At 38.3% G+C, this 23,270-nt stretch overlaps 1 protein-coding gene across 1 annotated transcript in view; it reads right to left on the bottom strand.

Moving 5' to 3' along the window:
- Nucleotides 1-22,543, bottom strand: part of LOC114660141 (ADP-ribosylation factor-like protein 8B-A) — a 46,729-nt gene extending 24,186 nt beyond the window's left edge. The window contains exon 1 of the mRNA XM_028812644.2: nt 22,285-22,543. Coding sequence (XP_028668477.1) covers nt 22,285-22,506 — 222 coding nt within the window. The 5' untranslated portion in view covers nt 22,507-22,543. The remainder of the gene's footprint in view (nt 1-22,284) is intronic.
- Between the last annotated feature and the right edge of the window lie 727 nt (nt 22,544-23,270).

The following is a 23,270-nucleotide window of genomic DNA, read 5'->3' as shown; positions in this document are numbered from 1 at the left end:
CAATTTCATTGAGTGGCACTAAAACCAAAATAAGTCTCTAGTATCTCTGTATTTAACTTGCCAGTCTGCCAGGTAAGTTACAGTGCTGACTGCCCTGATATAATGTCAAAATTCTAAGAAACAGAAGTGTAATGATTATCCCTACCCAATATTCCAGTATCTTTGCTAATTTATGCAAAGAACACAACATAACCACCCAAGTAATGCACAGTGTCAGTTTTCAAGCGAGACAGCTGCTACAGAGAACTTTTTTAACATGCCAGGAACAAAGGTATAGGTAGAGCAGTGTCTTCCAACCATTTTTCTGCGGTGGCACACTTTTTGTAACCCAAAAAATCCCAAAGCACACCACGAATCTACCAATCACAAAAGCAATAAATCTATACACTTGCTAAACTGTCCAAAGGGGTAGGACTATCAGAGATGCCAGCAAAAAAAAAGAGCAGCTTGGAGGTTGACGTTCTCAGACATAGCGCCTAGTGGCAACTTTGGACGCATTTTTCCATGTTTCGTCCTTTTGCCCACTCATACAGGCAGTCCTATATGGCACACCTTGGTAGCTAACATTGTGCACCACTTGAAAAACACTTGTTTAGAGTATACAGTAATTATAAAGTTGTTGATGGTGATGAACAATTGAGGATGGCATTTGCAGAGTTTTAACACAAGTTTTAATGTATGTCCATTTAAGGGATGTTTATGATTTGAATTAAATCAGTCTTTAACAGTATATTCAAAGTCTACAGTCATTTCGATCACTTAATCTTACTTTGACACGTCTATCTCATAATCTTACTTTGACACATCTGTATCTCATATGCCATACCAATTTGAGAGTTAATACACTGGCCTCATTTTCTTATTGCCTTCTTTTCAACTTGCCTTTTAGGAAGGCATTCAAATTCAAGTAGCATTTTGTTAAAAGGTCAGGTTTCAGGTCATTGTTTAAGTTTAAACTATGCTGTTAAATTTTAAAAAATTCCTTTGATTCTAAAATAATTTTGTGATTCAGTGCATATTTATTTAATGTTTTATGTATTTTATGATTGCATGTTTTAATGTTACATGCGATTAATTGCAATTAATTCCACATAATTTTGCGATTACAGGATATAGGATAGGTTCATTTAAAACTCTGCAAATCAGTTTTCCTAAAACATGTTATTAAATTTATAGAAAGTCTGTTGTATCAAATAATCACTCTGTTATTTGTAATATTTGCTATTGTAAAATTTACATTTGCAGCATTGACTGGTTGAAAAACATACTAAAGAGTAACATTTAATGGATGAGTCAAATTTTAAAAGTCACATATTCCTGATGCTTTAAATGTTCAACTCTGATCTTGCTTTTTACGTATTTTTTAAAACTTTAAAGCTTAATGTGTGAAACACAAGAAAAATCAAAGAAATTACAGAAATTTAGCATTTGCACGTTTTTATTCAAAAATGATGTACAGGTAAGTCCCCAGGTTACGGACACCCGACCTACGACTTACGAACGAGGACGCAGCTGCGACGCATGCGCCTCAGTAACTGCCGCTCCATCGTATTCGGCCTGGGGATGCTGCAAGCGGTGGCTGGAGGGGGGCGATTTCGCTGCTCGTGCAGTGTACTGTCCCTTGGGCGGCTCCCGGCAGCAAGTGGTGACCCGTGGTCCATAGTCACCAGGGCCACAGCTATCGCTCGTGTGCAGGACAATGGTTCGTTGCCCACCCACTACGCCACCGCAGCTACTGCTCCTGACTGGACGCAGGCTGGATGGAGCGGAGGGGGGCGTTTCACTGCCCGCCCAGCACACATGGCTGGTAATGCTGCAAGCGGTGACCCGGTTGTGGCTGAACGGGGCAGCGGGGGTAGCATTGTAGTGTGCCTCGGATGGCTGCCTGTTGAATTGGGGTTGGGCGATTCACTCCTCGCCATTGGCCGCACCGTGTTCGTTCTACAGCATACTGTAGTGGAGGTGACTGTGACGTGGGCTGGTGATGAACCGCCCCTCGCCGCCCCCATTCATTCTCAATAGCATGCCTGCTTGTACTGTTACGCACATAGCATGAAGTTGTCTCTCGTCAGTACATAAGACGTGTTGATGACTGGTGCCTTCCTGCTGTGATAACGTGTACAGTGCTGTGCAGAAGAGCTCATCTTAACCTTTTGTCTTCACCCTTCAAGAATGTCTCTGAAACACAAATCTGATGCAAGTGCTGGTGATACAGTAAAGAAGAGAAAAACCATCACCATTGAAAATAAAGTAGAAATAATAAAAAGGTCAGAGAGAGGTGAAACTCCATCATTCATTGGCAGAGCACTTGGTTATAGTCGGTCAAAAATAGCATTTATTAAAATAATGTACCTGTTCCGACTTACATACAAATTCAACTTAAGTACAAACCTACAGTCCCTATCTTGTACGTAACCCGGGGACTGCCTGTATGTTGTTTTGCTGTGTCAGTGTTCACACATTTCTGTTTGCCGTATTGATAAGGATATATGCTTTGTGCTTCACTGAAACACTAAATGAATTTTACTTTGGTATTAACAAAATGAGCAACTTATTTCATTGGTGTAAACAAACCAAATAACCACTCTGACTGAAACTTCCTCAATTTTCACTGCTAGTAATGTCAGTGCCCCGTTTCCTCCCACAACACACACAACAGTCTCATATATGCAACTGTGGATGCATGCCATGCGTCCCCCATGACCCTTAACTGTATAAACCAGTTAGAAAATGATGGCTATACTTGGATGGACATCTACTGATGTTCTCATTGCAATCAGTGAATGAATGCAAATCTCCAGTTTGCTTATTGGTACTGTGTAAGGCGCTGTATTACAAAGTGATTAATAGCGGTATCATTCATCTCTTCTTAGAAACTGACAGTACAAGTCAGACAACAACAACTCGCCTCTGGACTACACTCTCAAATAATGCATAAATCTATTTGTGAACTCCATAATGAAATAAAAGTGGCAACAACAGAAATCTTTCTGTGTTTTGGCTTTATTTATTTATTTTGAAATAATAAGCACAGTTCCTGTAATTGTGCACTGTCTCAAACACAATGGATTTCCAGACATGACTTCTGCTTTTGACATGCATTAATGCTGTGCTGTAGTAACACTGCTGTGAGACATTTTCATATATACTTTTTTCCTCATATTTTTCTCACATATTATTGTGCCTTTCAAAGTAATTTACTAGTCATACACGAGTGTGGTACCAACTTTCATTCGGTCCTAATGATCTGTAAAAAAGCTAGTACTGTTATGCCTTTGAAATTGTGGTGTCAACTTAGTTCAGAAGTACCAGTTTTTGTGACAAACTTACAACAAAGGCGAGAACATAGGCTACTTGCTAAAATTTTTTGTTTGGAAACTTGAAACAAAATGGTGTCCATGAATTTACAATGATGCATAAATCAGAAAAAAAAGTCTGAACCATCCACTAAAATGTGACTAAGCTAACAACATCATTAGTATGTGGTAACTGCACATGTACTGTCCCAATTTATGTGTTAACAGTGTGTTTGAAATGTTTAGTGCAAAAGGTGATCCATCCAGTATATTTTGTTCACTCAAATCACTAGTATAAGTCTTAAATCGCCAAATGAATCAACCAAGAGTTAAACCTATTAAAACTAAAAACATTAATATTACAACATTCATTACGAGTGATTCAACTGAAGAAAGTGTACACGTAAATCAAGCCTTGAAATTTGACATGGGATTAGATGTATTGTTAGAGGAAAAACTTGATCCCAGAAAATCTTTTTCTAACAGTATACTGTACAAATGTAGAACATATTTGATTTGGTAAGCAATTTGTCGTTTGTTGCAAGAACATTCAACAACTATTTTAAATTACTATTTTATAATTGTGCCCTACTTGTTACTTAGGAATTAATTTTTGTTCACTGTTTATGTTCTGTAAAGCTTAAATGCATAGAATGTCACCTGTCTGTTGCAGTTGTTCTTGACTAATGCTTGCAGCTATGGAATTTGACTATCTAATTGGAGCTGCACATGTGTATCTCAGAAGTCAAAGTCACGGCCAATGTGCAATGCTTGTGTTTAAATTGCACTTAGAAGAAACTAGACTAAACTTTGTTAAACTGAAGGCTACAAAAAGGCTGAGGTATATTCTCAAATTAATATATGTGTAAGAGCCATTTCCTAGTTATATAAGATTCATAAATATTTTACTAGATGACAATGCATAATCTATGGGATGTTCCTATAACCTCCATAAGTAGAACTGAATTGGTACATTCTTGCCATTTCTAACAGCACTGACTAAACATTATTCTCAGTTAGTGACCAGCCTTGCCATGTGTAAGGTGTAGAGGGCACATGGTTTTAAACCATGCCTATGTGCCTCTCATGCCCACATGCCTAAGGGCTTTCTGAGTGTGTGAAGTAACTCATAAGATAACGTGCTTATTTAAGTGCAGAACCGTATGCTTATAGTGTACAAAAGAAGAAGCTAAGAATCTTTAAGTATATAAGAAGTTAAGAATCTTTAAGTATAGACGAAGAAGTAAAGAACTTTTAAGTACAGAAATAACTAAAGTTTCTCAAGAAAAGCTAAGTTTAGAGAAGATATATTTTTTCTTCTTTTTTGCCTTTTATTCTACATGTGTAACAACTTTTTTCTTTATTCTTGTGTGAATTATTTGCTCTTAACTTTCACTAAATATTTTCAAAACGAACTTTTGGACAGAGAGATTTCTTTCGGCACGCGTTTTACCCGTGTTTGAACTCACCTTATACTTCAAAGGTTACAATATATATATCTGAAATGTTAATATCACAGTGATTTTCAAAACTGGGTTTTGGCTTTCCTCCACCTCCGTTTTCATTCTCGATAGTCTGACATTCCCACTTGTGTTTAATTTTAGAGGGGATTCATCCCACCATCCAAAAATTTCAAAACTGTAATTTCAAGCTCTATTGATAGTGGAATACTATCCTTTTATAGCCATATTTATTGTACAGTTGAAACCTTTGAGTGTTTACTTGAGGTGTGCAAGATATTAAACGACTAAAAAAAGAGAAAAGAAACCACTGAAGAAAAGAATATAAAACCATTAGATTTAGAGGGACAATTAAATATAACATTAGCAGTTTTCCAGAGTGAGTGTATTCATACATTCAGGCCATCCCCAATGCATGAAATAATTACTAGAGATTAATAGATAAATTCTGTGTGTACAGATAGAAGTGATTGGATTACAAGTCTCTTACATTTAAGTTATCTTTCATTGCCATCAATTCAAGCAGAAGAGGATCCATTGATGTGGTAGAAGGGACATGCATCAGACTTACTTCACCCTGTCAAGATTTCCAGGAAGCTTTTATGCATTCCAGCATCCAGTGTATTATCACGGAGACAGTTCAGTGCCAGTGGACACATTGTCTCCCCTCACAGGTGACAGAGTAAACCAGGCAAAGTAAATATGTTGACATTTTTAGAATAATGTAAACTGAATACATATACACAAGATTCGGCTAGAAGCACATTATTTCTTTATGATAAGATGTAAATCAACGATGGACAATTGATATGTCTATATCTGTGATCTTTTAATGCTAACAGTTGCATATTAGAGTGATTTATATAGGTGTTTTGATATTGTTAGATATCTGCATTTTTATTGTGTCAGGTTTATGTTATCATTTAAGTTTAAACTACACCATTAATTTTTTTAATTCTTTTGTATTAACGCTACATTAAATTTGTGATTTAGTGTATATTTATTTCATGATTTATGTATTAATTTTATAATTACATGTTTTAATGTTAGATGTGATTAATCACAATTAATTATGATTAATTACATATACGTATGCAGTTAATTAGTTTTTTCACCTTCAAGTCATCATGCAGGGTGTTTGTACACCATAAAGTTGGTGAATGCATAGTACCTCAGTGTGTGACACCAAGGGTCAAACATGGAGGCGGAAGTGTGATGGCCTGGGGTTCTTTTGTTGGAGACAGAGTTGGTGACTTGCACAGAGTGACTGGCATTCTGAATTGAAAGGGTTACCACAGTTTGATTGTTACATCAGCAGCAGCAGGTGGCTACTTTGATGAATCAATAAAATGTTGTACACCTAACGATTCATTGACTTGTATTTTTTATTTGCCATTGTTTATTTGTTCTACTTCAGACCAGTAGTGTGTATACACATTATATATATATATATATATATATATATATACACACATATATATATATACATTGTCACACATGTGCGTTTAGGAGGCAGTCAAAAATTTTTTTTTTTTTTATATTTTTATTTTATTAAATTTTCATTGTAATCATTCCATACAAACAGATCAATTTATAACCCAACAAATTTGAAGACTAATCAAACCCCACCCCTGAGAAGGAGAGCTTAGCTAAAGGAAAATTGCTTTAGGCTTTTTAATAAGGCAACATTAAACAAAAGAAAGGGAGAAGTAAATATCTATGTAAATAAGAGATGGAGAAGGGAGTTAAATGCAATAATAGTTATTTCTCTTATTCTAAAATAATATTGATTAAATCCTGCCATGTTTTGAAAAAATTTTGTACAGATCCTCTAACTGAAAATTTGATTTTTTCCAATTTCAAATAATATAAAACATCGGTTTCCCACTGACTTATAAGAGGAGAATTAGGATTCTTCCAATTTAACAAAATAAGTCTGTGTGCCAAAAGTGTAGTGAATGCAATCACCGTTTGCTTGTCCTTCTCCAATTCAAGTCCATCTGGAAGAACACCGAACACAGCTGTTAATGGGTTAGGAGGGATTGTGATACCAAGGCTGTCTGAAAGGCACTTAAAAAAAAAAGGAGGCAGTCAAAAATTTCTAAAGGTGAGTGAAACATCGCGAGACAAGGGGTTGTCACATGGTACTAACCTGAATCTCTTGTTGTTCTCTGCAGGAAAACCGAAGAAAAATAAAGAACTTACTTCCCGGTTCCACAATGGCCGCCAAGACGTCTCTTCTGGCACCTGGCAAGATGACACTTCCGACACTCCATGATGACATCTCTTCTGGTTTTCTGTTAATGACGTTGCTTCTGTCCCACAACATCTACTTCATTTCCTGACAACCATTTTCTGTTTCCATTTTATTTTCTGTATAAAAACGCCATCTTGTCATGTACCGTTCATCAACTGCTATATACATTTGCTTTTGATCACACAAACATTTTCCTTTGTTTTTTTCCTTGTCCTTTGGAAAATATATGGGGACGGTCCCCAAAACTTCTTTTATTTTAAGAAGATTATCACAATTGGCATAGCCGGCAAGATTATTACTGTTCGAGAAGATGAAGATTTGCTAGGAATGCAGTAGTGTCAGTTAGCGGACACACTTCCATAGATCCCCTGCCACAAATGCCTTTCTTTGTAATAAATAATGAACTCTTGTATCGATTGGCAGAACACGAGGGTGATGTGAGGACATTGCTCCTAGTGCCACGCACTTATCGGCGATAAGAATGTGGACTAGCACATGCCCACCCTCTGGGAGCCCATCTGGGCACCGAAAAGACACTGGAGAGAATTAAACTCCGATTTTATTGGTCGGGCATAAATGAGGAGGTCAGATGATTTTGTTGTTCATGTCCAGAATGCCAACTTCGTCAGATTCCTAGAAGGGACCGTGCTCCTCTTGTCCCTCTTCCCCTTATTGATATTCCCTTCGAACGAGTCAGTTTCGACCTCGTAGGACCATTAGAACTCTCATTAAAAGGTCATAAATATATATATTGGTTTTAGTAGACTATGCCACCCGATTTCCAAGGCTGTTCCATTGCGCTCAGCTACTTCAAAAAACATTGCATGGGTATTAGTAGGGATATTCGCTTGTGTAGGGATCCCCAAAGAGGTTCTTATGGATCAAGGGACTCCCTTCAGTTTGGAGACGTTCAAAGAGGTGGCTAAATTACTCTAGATAAAACATCTGAAATCATCTGTCTACCATCCGCAAATAGATGGACTGGTAGAACGAGTTAATCAAACCTTGAAACAGATGCTACAAAAAGTAGTTAACGAGGATGGGAGGAACTGGGATCAGTTACTCCCCCTTGTATTGTTTGCCTATCGGGAAGTCCCACAGGCCTCTACAGGTTTTTCTCCTTTTGAATTATTGTATGGAAGACTACCCCACAGGCTATTGGATATGTTAAAAGAAGGACGGGAAGAAGAGGTCCTTCCTACCTTAAATATATTAGAATATATCGCACAATTATGCGATAGATTAGAAAAAATTAGACCCATACTAAAAAAAAAATCTGGAAAAGGCTCAAGCAGCGCAGTCTCATTATTATAATAGAAACATCACCATTCGGGAATTTATCCCGGGTGATCGTGTAATGGTACTCGTTCCTAGTTCCCATTCTAAATTATTGGCACATTGGCAAGACCCTAATGAAATTAAGGAAAGAAAAGGACTCGTTGACTATTTGGTAAAACAACCAAATCGTCGTCCGAGTGAGGGAGTGTTACATAAATTTGCTGAAGCCGTGGAAGGAAAGGGAAATCGATCCCTCCTCCAGTCAGCCTCGCTCCCTTTTCATATCAAAATCACGCCTTAATTTCGGACCAACAAAACCAGGACCTAGACATGGCTATCCTGTCAGTACCGGAAGTAGTGAACGAATTACCAGGACAGACTGCTCTGATTGAACATGACATCATCACTGACCCAGGGGTGATTGTCAGAGAAAGACCCTATAGGCTCCCGGAGGCAAAGAAGACTGAAGTAGAGTTGGAAATTAGATGAATGCTGGAGTTAGGGGTTATTGAAGAAAGTTACAGACCCTGGTCTAGTCCAATTATCTTAGTTCCTAAACCCGAAGGGTCGTGGAGGTTTTGCAATGACTTCCAACGACTTAATCAGGTCTCTAAAAGTTTGATGCGTATCCAATGCCGTGATTGAACGATCTATTCGATCGGCTAGGTAACGCTCAATTCCTAACTACGCTCGATATGGCGAAAGGGTATTGGCAAATTCCTTTAACGGCCACCGCTAAAGAAAAGACCGCTTTCAGTACTCCAAGTGGACATTGGCTGTACACTGTCCTTCCTTTTAGCTTGCAAGGGGCACCAGTGACCTTCCAATGTCTGGTACATACACTGCTACGGCCCCACAATTCATTTAGTGCCGTCTATCTAGATGACGTTGTTATTTATTCCGGCACGTGGGAGGAACATGTACTGCAGGTTAAAACAGTGCTCTCCACACTAGCATGAGGCGGACTTCGTATTAATCCCAAGAAATGTTTCTTTGGGTTAAAGGAAGCTAAGTATTTGGGCTATCTGGTGGGTGGGGGTACCGTTAAACCACAATGCTCTAAAATTGATGCCATCATAAATTGGCCCCGTCCAGTGACTAAGAGGCAAGTACAGCATTTCTGGGTTTAGCAGGTTACTATAGCCGTTTCGTACCTCGTTTCTCGTAGATCGCTTCGCCCTCATCCAATTTAACAAAGAAAAGAGCACCCTTAAAAGTGGTATGGGATGATCGTGCGGATACTGCATTCAGTGACTTAAAGTTGGCCCTTACGTCAGCACCTGTTTTGAAATCTCCTGATTTTTCTTTTCCTTTCATATTCCAGACCGATACAGACGACACAGGATTAGGTGCCGTGTTGAGCCAATGCATTGATGGTGCTGAACACCCCATTATGTACCTCAGCCAGAAACTGCTGGACTGGGAGACCAGGTATGCCGCGGTGGAGCGAGAAGCCTTGGCGATCAAGTGGGCTATCACGCAGTTAAGGTACTACCTATTGGGGCATTAGTTTACTCTAGTGACGGATCATGATGCTCTACAGTGGATGTCTATTCACCACGAGTCTAATCCCCACGTCACTAGATGGTTTTTAGACCTTCAACCTTATCGTTTTAGTGTCATTTATCGTAAAGGTTCCTTGCAGGCCAATGCAGATGCTCTCTCCTGTGTTCACGACCTCTCGGTGCAGGTCGTCTGACCCTCAGCTCAGTTTTGGACTCAGTTTTTTGCACATCAGTGCTGTGTAACATTTTTACAACTTTACAGCCAGGATACCAATTATACAGGTGGCTGCCCCAAACCTTGCTATGACTTTTGGTCAAGTTTGTGACAACATATACACAATATCCATCCATCCATTTTCCAACCCGCTGAATCCGAACACAGGGTCACGGGGGTCTGCTGGAGCCAATCCCAGCCAACACAGGGCACAAGGCAGGAACCAATCCCAGGCAGGGTGCCAACCCACCGCAATATACACAATATATATATATATATAAAACTATTTTATGATACGTGATTTGTTTTTTCTCCCTTTGTGGATCTCCAACTGCAAATATGCAAACCGTACCACAGACCTTCTCTTCCATTCATATTATATATATATATATATATATATATATAGAGTGGCAGATGACTGGGGCCCATGCCTGGCCGAGATGCCCCTTCACCACATCTGCCAGGGGGACATGGGTGGGAAGCCCAGTATCTCCCCTTGGATGCTAGATGGCAGCCTCCCTGGGGTGCAGCGGTGCCTCGCACTCCCCCAGGGCTTCATGGGCGTTGGAGTTCTGTGCAGCTCTGTGGGGTTCCGCCGGTGCCGCCAGGGGATGCTGCAACAGAAGTGGCTGGCCCCTTTTGGGCACTGGTTTCGCCTTACCCAGAAGTGCAGCCGGATGTCGGCAATCAACCACCTGGAGCACTTACGGGTACCCAATAAAAGGGAGCCAGCAGCCAGAGTCAGGAGGAGGAGGACAAAGCTTGCTGAGGAGGTGTGGTGGTGAGAGAAGAAGGTGCTTGGTGACTGTGTTGTGGCTGGAAGGATTACGGGGAAGACTTGCCCTCCAGCTGAAGAATAATAAGGTTTATTTCATTTTACCTGTGCCTCTGAGTCAATGTGTCGTGTCGGGCACAATATAGCGCCTTTCTTACTATATATATATATATATATATATATATATATATATATATATATATATAGTGCCAGACAGCTGGGGACACTACCCAGCTGGGACGCCTGGACGGTCCACGAGAGACAATACTTTCCCTGGGCCACAAGAGGGCAGCCGCCCTGGTCTGCTTGGAGGCCACTGGAACAGAGCTGGGAAGCTCATCCCTATGGGAGGATGTGGCCACCGCCAGGGGGCACCCGCACGGTTATGGAACCCTGGATGTCAGCACTTCCGCCACATCTGGAAGTGCTGCCAGAAGAAATCCAAGGGGCACCCGGAGTGCTTCCAGGTGCTCACCTTCCGCCACACCAGGAAGTGTCGTTCGACGGAGCACCTGGAGCCCATCCCGGTTATTATAAAAGGGGTCGCCTCCCTCCAGTAGACGAGCCGGAGCTAAGAGGAAGGAGATGGAGCTTGTGAGGAGGGGAGTGGAGGTCAAAGAGAGAAAGAGAAAGGAAAAGAGAAAGAAAAGAGACAGCTGTTGGTAACAAGGCATTGTGATGCTCATTGAAAATAAACGTGTGTGTTCTGGACATCCTGGTGTCTGTCTGTCTGTTTCAGGGGGCTGTCTTTCCACAATATATATATATACACACATATATATATATATATATATATATATATACACATATATATATATATATATATATACACACATATATATATATATATATATATACACACACATATATATATATATATATATATACACATATATATATATATATATATATATACACATATATATATATATATATATATATACATATATATATATATATATATATATATACACATATATATATATATATATATATATATATATATATATATATATATATATATATATATACATACATACATACATACACACACACATATATATATGGACAGCATGTGTGGAGAGAATTTTCCTTAAACACTCTAAACACATGCATATTAGGTTAACACTAGAATCCCTGAAGCCTACGAAAAAACTCATAATCCCGGGCACACCTTAAATTCCTTCACACCTCTCCTTTAGCGTCTTTTGTTTTGCAAATGTGTCAATCAGCACAAGCAGCAAGCAGACTGCTATCCCATCTACCCTCTGCCGCAACTTAACTCGGACAAAAAGTTCTCCCAGCTCAATTCTCATTATCTGGGTGTGAGCTACCAGGACTTGTATTGAGTAAATAATATATTGTTATTTGGAACACATGCATTTCATGTGTGTTCCATGTCTACAATGATCTGGGTAAATGTAGGATAACAGGAAATGTTGAACACATACCTTAAACAGAAACTTTTTTCATGTTATAGTACCAGTGACAAAATTTTGACATGAAGTATATAATGTGTGAAGACTGAAGTCCAAATATCAAATAAACACTTCACAAAAGGTACAAGTATAACAAAACAAATACGCTTTTATTCAAGAACTAGACATTAAGCCCGTTACAATAACGGGCGCTAGAATAGTAGTGCATAAACATTAGTAGGAACAGTCTATATTAAATGGCAAAGGACCGTCTATTTTCTGTTACAGTAATACTGGCTTGTATGTGGCTATAATATGCGTCACTGTATTGTGTGCCTTTAATTTTCTCTCACAGTAATACGCCTCTCCAGCAAGTATTTTAATCTGTGCTGGCATGCAGCTGATTATTGTATGTATGGCGTCTCCCCAGCAATGGATTTTATGTGCGCGAAAATAAATCTACTTTTAAAAGTCATCCTATTGTAATATCATGAAAATTCGTATATTTCGGAAAACACTTTACCGGGCCAAGTTTATTAATCGCAAATCTAACATCCTCAGAGTGAACACTTGCACAACAACAAACACTAATCCCACCTCTTTGGGGAAGCTGGTCTCCGTGTCTCAGTACCCGATTGGATTTTTTGTGCGTTATGTTTTAGGTCTTACCTCATTTACCGAAATCCGATTGGATCGGCCGCTTAATATTTTATAGGTCCTGCCCTCTCTGTCTTGTGTGACGTGTCAGGCGGCCTTTGAAGCATCGCACCGTGCCCCGCGCATGCGCACTTCACCAGAAGACACACACACACACACACACACGGACACATGGACGCACACAGGGATTTTATTAAAGAGGATATAACCGAAGAAAAAGAAACCGGGTTAGAGTACACTGACATGACTGCTTCAGTGGTGCTGAAGTAAGAACTGCTGATTCATAATCAAGAGGTTGTGGATTCGATTCCGGGCCCTTCCTACATTTACCATTTTGAGTAGTGAGCTGCTCTTATTGTTACTATTATAGAATAAAAACATACATTTGATTTGAGTCTGTAACAGCCAGTGTACTTTTTTTTTTTTATGCAGTTTTATTCTCTCAGTCACGGTCACACTCCTCCAGATCTGACACTACTGTTTTCAAATGAAGATGTGCTATAACAGAGGTGAACTCAGATGAGGATGAAAGTTTTACATTGGAGAAAGAGAACAGAAGCCCTCCCTGCAGAGAAACATCCAGTCACACATAAGAACAATGCAGCTGCACTAGGTGTAAAGGTGGATTCAGCAACAGCTGTGGCGTCATCCTGCCAGTGATTCTGCCACATGCATGTCCTTCAACGAAACAGCAGGGCTTACAGCGCTCGCCAAGGTATCATGCAAAGTTCCGTTTGCATGATTATGTTTCTTGATGGTCTTTATATGAAAAACATTTATATGTTACTTACTAGCCCCCTGCTTGCTTTGCTCGCCCAAAACAGGCCCAATACAAGCTTGCATTGTGAAGGGGGGGGGGCTGAACGAACACTAAGGAGATGCGATGGATCAGCTACTGGTTTGCTGCTGCAGAGCTGTGTGTTCTGCTTGTCGCACTGCGTTTCGATCATTTAAAAGCCTGTACAGAAGCTGTCCTTTTGTCTCACTGCCTTGTCTTACGGGACATAAAGTGTCTCTTGCGGAACTTTAGGGATAGCAGTCTGCTTGCGACTTGTGCTGATAGACACATTTGATTTTAGTGTTAACTGATGATTGTAAATTAGTCCTGTCTATTTGAGTGAGTGTGAGTGTGTGCGCAAGTGTGCAAAGCAATTGATTTTTGCCCTGTGTGAGGATGAATTCTGCCATTTGCGCAAGGTTGTTATGATAGGTGCTGTCTTCCATTAGAACCCTGAATTGGATGAAACAAGCTTTTTAGGTTAAAATAATCTTCCTTTACATTTAATCTGCTACTGGCCTTGCCAATAAATTATAGCAGAGGACAGTGACATCTAGATTACTATATACTATCAACAAGCATTGTCACAGTGAGGAATTCTAAACTTGTTCCTAAAAACAATAAAGTTCAAATGACTAACTGACTTAAAGTTTCTGTCTGCAAGGGGTTTTAGATATATCAGTTCCTCTCAGAACAAAAGTAGCAAATGGTATGGTTTAACACACACCACACTATCACACACTACCACACACTATCTTAGATTAGTATGTCAGCAGCACATGCACTCTTTAAACAAAAATGAAGTAACAGATAAATGATTGGTTTTAAAAATAGCATGGACTGATAGTAGGGCCGGACAATTAATAGTATATAAATTGTAATTACAATTATGTCTGCCTTGACATTCTAATTGTGGAAAGTGATGATTACTGTATTCCATTTAGTACTTGTGTTCTCTTGAAGATAGAGCTTTCCCAGTTACAGAATGCTCTACACAGCAAATGGATTTTGTAATCAACCACAGACATTCAGAAAATCAGAGAATCAGAGGCACTTATATCGTAGCACTAACTACCTGTTGAATGCATTTTTAGGAGTCTGATCCCAAACAAAATCTTTTCTTAAAGTGTGAATATATTTATTTTTTGTTTGCAGTAGCTTTTAGAAAAATTAAAAATAATTAATGTTGAACCTAATCCGCTTTAGGTGTTTAGGTATCAAAATGAGCAGAATGGTCCATAATTTGTAATATTTTGTTTTCAAAAGTATACTGTGCAAACGGTTTAATCATTGCATGCAAACATTTAAAATTTAACCATGTAGTTTAGTGAAGAAGACATGGAAGCTAAACAACCAGCACTAAGTCCCAGTAATGTTATGTCATGTCCACGAAAAAGAAAACCATTATGTTGTAACACACATCTATATTCAGGAGGTTATCAGATAATAGTATTCATCAGGTTTTATTTATCGACAGACAAGGCTCCAGTTAAGACTGTGCAGAATGAAGACTTAAAAAATAATCAACACTCAGGGTAAGAGAAGTTATTCTCTCCAGAAATTTTCTTCTGAAGTTACACTGCTTTTACTTATTCCAAATTTGGACATCCATTAAAATGGATCTGAAACAAGCAACACTTTATACAACTATGACTGATATGTGTCTGTAAACAATGTGTTACTATCTAAATACTTCTTGAGTTTGCTATATATATTTGCTATATATTTACGCTGTTACATTTAATGTGTTTAAATACATATGTACATATTCAACAGAGCTATCAGGTTGTGTTTACATTAACTTCTTAAACATACATTAATATAATTTAAGATTTTATTATCTACTCTTATTTTGCATACAAACACAGCATTTGTTTTCTTACTATAGCAGAATTCCAATTTAATGTTCCCATGTTTAATATTTTCCCATATTTTGCATTTTTAAATAGTGAATGGTGGTGATAACTGTTTTGTTTTTTTCCAGAAATAATTATTTTCAAAAAAGGGGGAATGTTTGTGTTATACTTAAATTTTATGTTATAAATATCTCAACATCAGTAATTTACTGTTTTTTCCGTATTAAAACACAGTGACACAAATTGCATGTGTGTTGCATCTATATTAGAAAATGTAAAAAAATAAACATTAATACAGTAATCCCTCCTCCATCGCGGGGGTTGCGTTCCAGAGCCACCCGCGAAATAAGAAAATCCGCGAAGTAGAAACCATGTTTATATGGTTATTTTTATATTGTCATGCTTGGGTCACAGATTTGCGCAGAAACACAGGAGGTTGTAGAGAGACAGGAACGTTATTCAAACACTGCAAACAAACATTTGTCTCTTTTTCAAAAGTTTAAACTGTGCTCCATGACAAGACAGAGATGACAGTTCTGTCTCACAATTAAAAGAATGCAAACATATTTTCCTCTTCAAAGGAGTGCGCGTCAGGAGCAGAGTCTGTCAGAAAGACACAGGAAAGCAAACAAATCAATAGGGCCGTTTGCTTTTAAGTATGCGAAGCACCGCGGCACAAAGCTGTTGAAGGCGGCAGCTCACACCCCCTCTGTCAGGAGCAGGGAGAGAGAGAGAGAGAGAGAGCCAGAGAAAAACAAAACAGTGAAAAATCAATACGTGCCCTTCGAGCTTTTAAGTATGCGAAGCACTGTGCAGCATGTCGTTTCAGGAAGCAGCTGCACAAAAGATAGCAACGTGAAGATAATCTTTCAGCATTTTTAGACGAGTGTCCGTATCGTCTAGGTGTGCGAACAGCCCCCCTGCTCAATCCCCCTACGTCAGGATCAGAGAAAGTCAGCGCAAGAGAAAGAGAAAAGTAAGCTGGGTAGCTTCTCAGCCATCTGCCAATAGCGTCCCTTGTATGAAATCAACTGGGCAAACCAACTGAGGAAGCATGTACCAGAAATTAAAAGACCCATTGTCCGCAGAAACCCGCGAAGCAGCGAAAAATCCGCGATATATATTTAAATATGTTTACATATAAAATCCGCGATGGAGTGAAGCCGCGAAAGGCGAAGCGCGATATAGCGAGGGATTACTGTAAAAATTTTTTTTTATTTTTCAACTAACCCAACATTTAAAGCTTTCATATTAACAATTTATAAAGTGGTTCCCTGCAAAATGAAGGTACTACTGTAAAATGTGTAAACAGAATACAGCATTACAGCATATGCAGCTGGCAAGACAAGGTGCATATTTCATTGTTCTGTTAATTGAAATTAATAATCATGATTATAATATCAAAAGTAATATTTATCAATTGTTAACTTTGTCATATTTGTGCACGTTCAGCTGATAGTGTTATAAAATCAGAAGGCTCTTTATATAACCCTTTCAGAAAACTTTTTGTAATTAGTAAACAAAAAAAACCCTAATGTAATATATTGCCTAATTTATCAATACTTAAATCTAAATTGACAAGTAAAATCCCTATTAGCATTATTAGCACACACACATTTATATATTGTGGCAAGTGGCTGGGGGCGGTACCCAGCTGGGATGCCCAGAAGGACCGGAGGAGGGATTACCCATCCTCCAGACCACGAGGGGGCGACCGCCCTGGTGGCTGTGAGGACCACGGGAAAGGAGCTTGGAAGCTCAACCCTATAGGGGCCCATGGTCACCGCCAGGGGGCTCCCCGATGCCTGAGGAGCCCTGGCCCTCAGCACTTCCGCCACACTCGGAAGTGCTGGGGGAAAGAAGACTAGGGACACCCAGAGTGCTTCCAGATGCACAGCCGGCATTTCTGCCACACCAGGGAGTGCCGGCAGGCGCTCATTGGGAGGTACCTGGAGCACATCTGATTGGATATAAAAGGGGCCGCCTCCCTCCATTCGATGACTGGAGTCGGAAGGAAGAAGGCAAGAGCTCGGGAGGACAGGAGTGGAGGCAGACCTAGAGAGAAAAGGCATTGTAGAGAGGCCTGGATTTTGGGCCTTAAAGTTGGTTGTGTGCTGTGTTTCACTGATAATGTATAATAAACGTGTGCTGGTTTTGGAACCAACGGTGTCCGCCTGTCTGTGTCCGAGCCATATCCCACTATATATATATATATATATATATATATATATATATATATATATATATATATACATATAATTTATTCATTGTATTTAGTTTTACTTGGACACTATATACACTGAGCTATGTTTATTAATCAAACCTACTATTTCTGGAATCTATCATTTAAATAACTAGATTGTCATTTTAAAACATTAGCTGTGTATTTTAAATTTCCCTGGATGGGTGAAATGCTGCAGACATACACAATATACTGTCTCAGTGTAACTTACTGCCTGATGAAAAGTACACTAGTTTTGCTGAATCACTAAGCAACTATGGTGTTATGCCTGACTGTAAAGTATCATTTAGTCATCTCATTATGGGGATGCCACAAGACCTACTTTTTACAGCCAAGTAATAAAGGAAAGGCCTTTCTCACAATGTAGGATACAAGAATGTTAATTCATGCATTGACTTTAATGTGAGTTAAATTCAATGCTTTTTCACAGCCTGGTCAAATCATTCTTCCACAAGTCTGCTGTTTATTCAAAACTCTGGTACAGGAATCATTCCTGAAGTATAAATGTATAGCTTTCTCAACTATAATCTCTAAATTGTCTAGTAGTTATGAGTGAAAGGGATACCCTATTACTGTCAGTATTAAAATCCAGACTGAGGGCCCATTAGTATAGTCTCTTATTCTTTTAAAAACTAATTTGATTGTTCAGATAGATAGATAGATAGATAGATAGATAGATAGATAGATAGATAGATAGATAGATAGATAGATAGATAGATAGATACTTTATTAATCCCAATGGGAAATTCACATAACAACGACATAGTTTTTTTTTGTGTTTACACATCACATTACAGATACAGTACTGGCCCATCACATTAAAGAACAATTATAGATTCCACATTTGCCCTATTGAACTGTAGAATATTATTCTGATTTCAGATTATCTATTGTCACCTATTATTATCTTTTGGTTTTATGCAACTTGTTATCAAAAACATTTAATTAGCTATTTATATATTTTTATGGATGCAATTATTGGCTGTTTATGTGATTTATGTCTTCCTTTTTATATATGCCCCACAACCTTGAACTGAATTTAGCAATTTATATGGTGGATGGATGGATTGATTACAGGAGCATGTAATATGACAATGTGTAACATGCTGATGTATTAAAAGTAATATTGTATTCTTTGTACATTGCTGCCCATATATGTCTATTTATAAATCATTTCTGCTAACTTCTGAGCAAAATTACCAATAACTCTTGTCTAAAATATACAAGTAAAGTGAGTTGACACTTTTAGTAGATTTAATGCCTTCTCACTACACTCCATGCATGTTAACAACGCAAACTCTGCAGAAATCAATTAAAGCTGTTAATTTTTATGCAAGAGAATAATACAAGAAAACATTATGAAACATCTACCAGCAACAATATTCTGGGAACTGATTAGTCACTACAGTATATCTTAAAACTAAATACAAAATGGCTCATCTGGAACACTTTTTCAGTTTAAAGTGCACTTTTTATAGGCTTGCTGTGCCACCTCAGTTATTTAAATTGAAAAAGCTCAGCAATCCAGTTTCAAACTGTAAGGGTTCTAGAGTGGCAGATTGACTCTTAATATGGTTATGTTACCATGGGTAATTTAAGTCATCTCTTGTCTTGTGTTTCCATGTCAATGCTGCAATATATCCTAACAAAAACTTAGATAACGGAGTACATATGTATAGATAGGTTAACATTTTTGAAGAAGGTAAGTGAGAAATTTATCTGACTTGGTAAAATACACTGACATGATTATAACTGCATGACACTAATTTTAGGAAAGGTACAGTCTATGACAGCTCTGTGAAATTATGCCACTAATACAATTGCTAAAACTGTATGGCTACTCCTGTTCTTCTGGACTAAGTAAAATAAAACATCCTACTTCTGACATGTTTATGAGGCCGCAGACGGCTATGACACACAGGCCTGAACCTGCCTTGCGGCTGTCATGTGTCTGCTCTTACAGATCGATGCAGAAACATCTGCAGCAAGAACCTTTTTATAATGCTAGACACATCTTATTCTATAAGCCAGGAACAACACTCACACTTTGCCCAGTATATGTATTTACTAGTGAAGTTGTCAGACACATTTTTTGCCTATTAAAAATATTTTAAGACAACATATGGCAAATCTACTCAAGTACTTCAATATACTTAAAACATCTGAATATAGTACATTTACTTTGGAACAGTATTTTGTACATGAAGCTAAGTTTATTTACAAATTTACTAACCAATTAACACATAGTAAGGGCAGTGAATTAAAATAGTTTGAGACATTCAAGGTTTATATGATTTTGAACACAAATGAAACAGCTTTTAAATAATGTCACTGATTGATCATTGAGCGTGTCACCTAATTCATTTCAACTGTTTCTTTATTACTTCTTAAATTTATAGCCATGGGCTCCAACTGCCCCACAACCTTGCCCAGAATATGCAGGTTTAGAAAAAGGATGGATGGATGGATAGATGGATAAATGGATGGAAACAAACAAAGTAATAATTAATAATTCAGGCTGAACAGAAAACATCATTTAAGTTGTACATTTTGAAATAAAATTGTTCAGTGCTTAAAAATGAGATATCTCACAACAATCTGTGACATTATAGATGCACTGCTTTGTTACTACACTGCAAAAAGTAAAAACACATTCTTAAAATTCTTTTTTGTATTACAGAAATACGACCTATACATTGATCTTACATCAAAGCAAGTAAAAAATAAACTAAGCAGAATTTCTTTTAATAGAATTTATTAATTTATAAAAGCAAGTTGAACTGTTATTAAATATCTGAGATAATGGCACACACTTAGAACACCAAATTCCATTGTTTATTTAAATTACTGAAATGGCTGTTTTAATGTGTGTATAATGTAATTTGTATATTAATGAAATGTATGTTGTATAGTTTGTAATTTACTGTTAACACATTACAGCTGTAAATATGACCAAGTGTTGAGCCTGTACTCTGAATACAATACAAAAATTAAGTGACCTAAAAAAATAAAACAAAACTAATTACTTTAGTAAATGGTTTTACCAAATACGGAGTTTAGCAAATATATACATTAATGACAGCAAATTATTAATTACATCATCTAGACATCAAACGAAAAGGTAATCGACACTTTACTTACAGATCCTCAAGGGATTCTTTGTCAGCGGTATAAAGCACAACTATTTGAAAGTGCTGCTGACTTTGGGTATGAAAACACCAGCTGAATGCTATCCAGCTACAGTGCTGCTTGTTCTACATTATATACAAAATCAAACAGTTTGCATCAAATAAAAAAGTGTTGGTGTTACAATTATACATCTAAGATAAAAGTTGTATTAATTTTTTCATTTATTTCATCTGTTCTATACCTGCTTACTTTAAATATCCATACTCCTAAATATGGCTTTGGACTTCAAACACTATGGGTTCAAACCTCAATGACACCTTAAGTCACTTCACTTACCTGTGCCCCAATTGAAAAAACAAATGCAGCCAAATGTATCACATTTAAGTAGCCTAGGATAAAGACTTCCTCCAAATAACTAAATCATAATATTTAAAGCATTTTTTACAGAGTAGCTTTGTTAAAATAGAGAGGCGTGCTTTTGATTAACCTAATCGATGCAAACAAAAATGTTCAAAGCTAACCGAGGATGTCTACAAAACTTCAGGAAACCCCCCATACAAAGTATGTTTCCCTCAAGTGTTTGACTATTTCAGTTTTATTTAGCCTCCGAGTTGGTGGAAGAGTGGTCATTCTAACGCCATTCTAAAGCTTCTTCTGATCTTCCTCCATCGGAGCTAATGTTCTCTGCCCAACATAAGACATAAGGCAACTTAGCGCGGGAAGCAGAAGCACTACTAAGCTTTCTACAGACACGAAGAAAGTTCGAACAAACCAAGTATTGTTTTCCAAAGCTGGCGTTCTAAGAAGTTGCTTCAAAAATATGTCAAGGAAGAAAATCAAATCAACAAACGGCATTTTGCTATTTGCAGGTTTCCGATTGTTTTAGCTGGCGGCCCTGACGTAACAGGTGTCGGCGTGCGACCAACATCACTTTTCCTATGTATGCTTTACCCTGGGATTTATGCAAATATGTAAAATATAATAACCTAGAAATCCTGTACCACGGAAGCTACCGCACCTCACTCGTTTTCGCGAGACGCTGGCGGCTTCCTTTTTTTCGTCTAACCCATGCCACAGAATTTGTTTCTACAGCACACAGCATGTGGCGCAGTTTCGGCAGTCACACGAGACTGTCCGGGGTTATTGCCAGTTGCGCAACATCAAACCACGAGCCCTTCCCGGCGAGCACGCGCTTTAGATAAACCCTGCAGCTACCCAGTCAGTCGCCCTGGTCTCGTGGACGCGCACTGTAGCATCCTGAAGCCTCCCGGTCGTGCTGGTTACTTCCATTCTAATAGATAGGCCTCTTTCTTGGTGCTACGATTATATTTACCTAGCTTACTTATTTGATGGAAAATACAATAAATACATAAATGTCAAGTACACTTTAAAATAATATAGGAAGGTTCGATACACTACCGCTATGACATTTACAAAGGTCGTCTTCCCAGAATATTGTAGCCCGACCAAAGTCAGCTCCATTTCTTCTTTCCAAAACAAGGACTTGAACCATTCTAGCAGTTTGTTGATGAGCGCTAGCATGATGCGGCGATTTCCTTTGAGTGTTGATATTACTCTCAATCTGTTTCTTCCTGTATTCCCGACTGAGCGTGGATGAAAGCGGCGGCGTGATCCTAACATGAACCACAATCATATGACAAGACACGACGTCACAGCTGACTCCTCTCCCTCCGTCTCTCTCTCTCTGTTTCTTAGCGAATCGGGGAAGAAAACCTTATTACACACGGTCTGATGATGCATTATGCAATGACGCAGTGTATTTTTTTTTCTAACAATATGAGTAAACGATCGTTTGTTTTTGCTAGCGCCTAGAGAGGGAGTACCCAAAGTTAGTCTAGTTTGCAAAAATAAAATCCGCAAAGGAGACCAATGAGCAAACGAAGCTGATGGTTGCATCTCTTTGTCTTTTCCAGTATTCTAGATAATCTCGAGGTCATTTCGGATCGATTATTTAAAGTTTACCAAGCTTGTGATTTTACACATGCAATATGCGTTAGTTTTTTCAGAAAAAAAATCAGGAAAGAATGAAAAACAGTAGTTATTTCAACTTAGACAATTACAAAGTACAGCTCGCATTTTCTATCACCATCTCAAACATACAGGAAAGTGTGTGGTCATGTCCTATGGAATAACTTCAGTATAGTGAGTTGCAGTATTATGTGCAATTTGTTTGGGTATGTTAGCCTTATCACCTTCATACAAGTATATCTTAGAATATTTGTTCCCTTGCATTCACCACCATAATTTAGATGTTCAGATTCTTCATTGCTTGCTGTTTTAAAAGTAAATCATAAAAGAAGTGACACGCTGACAGAGTACTTTCAGCTAACAAATTTTTCAGCAGAAATGTCTCAAGAAACGCACTGGGACACTTTTATACCAAC

Source organism: Erpetoichthys calabaricus, chromosome 1 (assembly GCF_900747795.2).
Source record: "Erpetoichthys calabaricus chromosome 1, fErpCal1.3, whole genome shotgun sequence".
NCBI lineage: Eukaryota > Metazoa > Chordata > Cladistia > Polypteriformes > Polypteridae > Erpetoichthys > Erpetoichthys calabaricus.
This window is presented reverse-complemented; position numbering and strand designations above follow the sequence as displayed.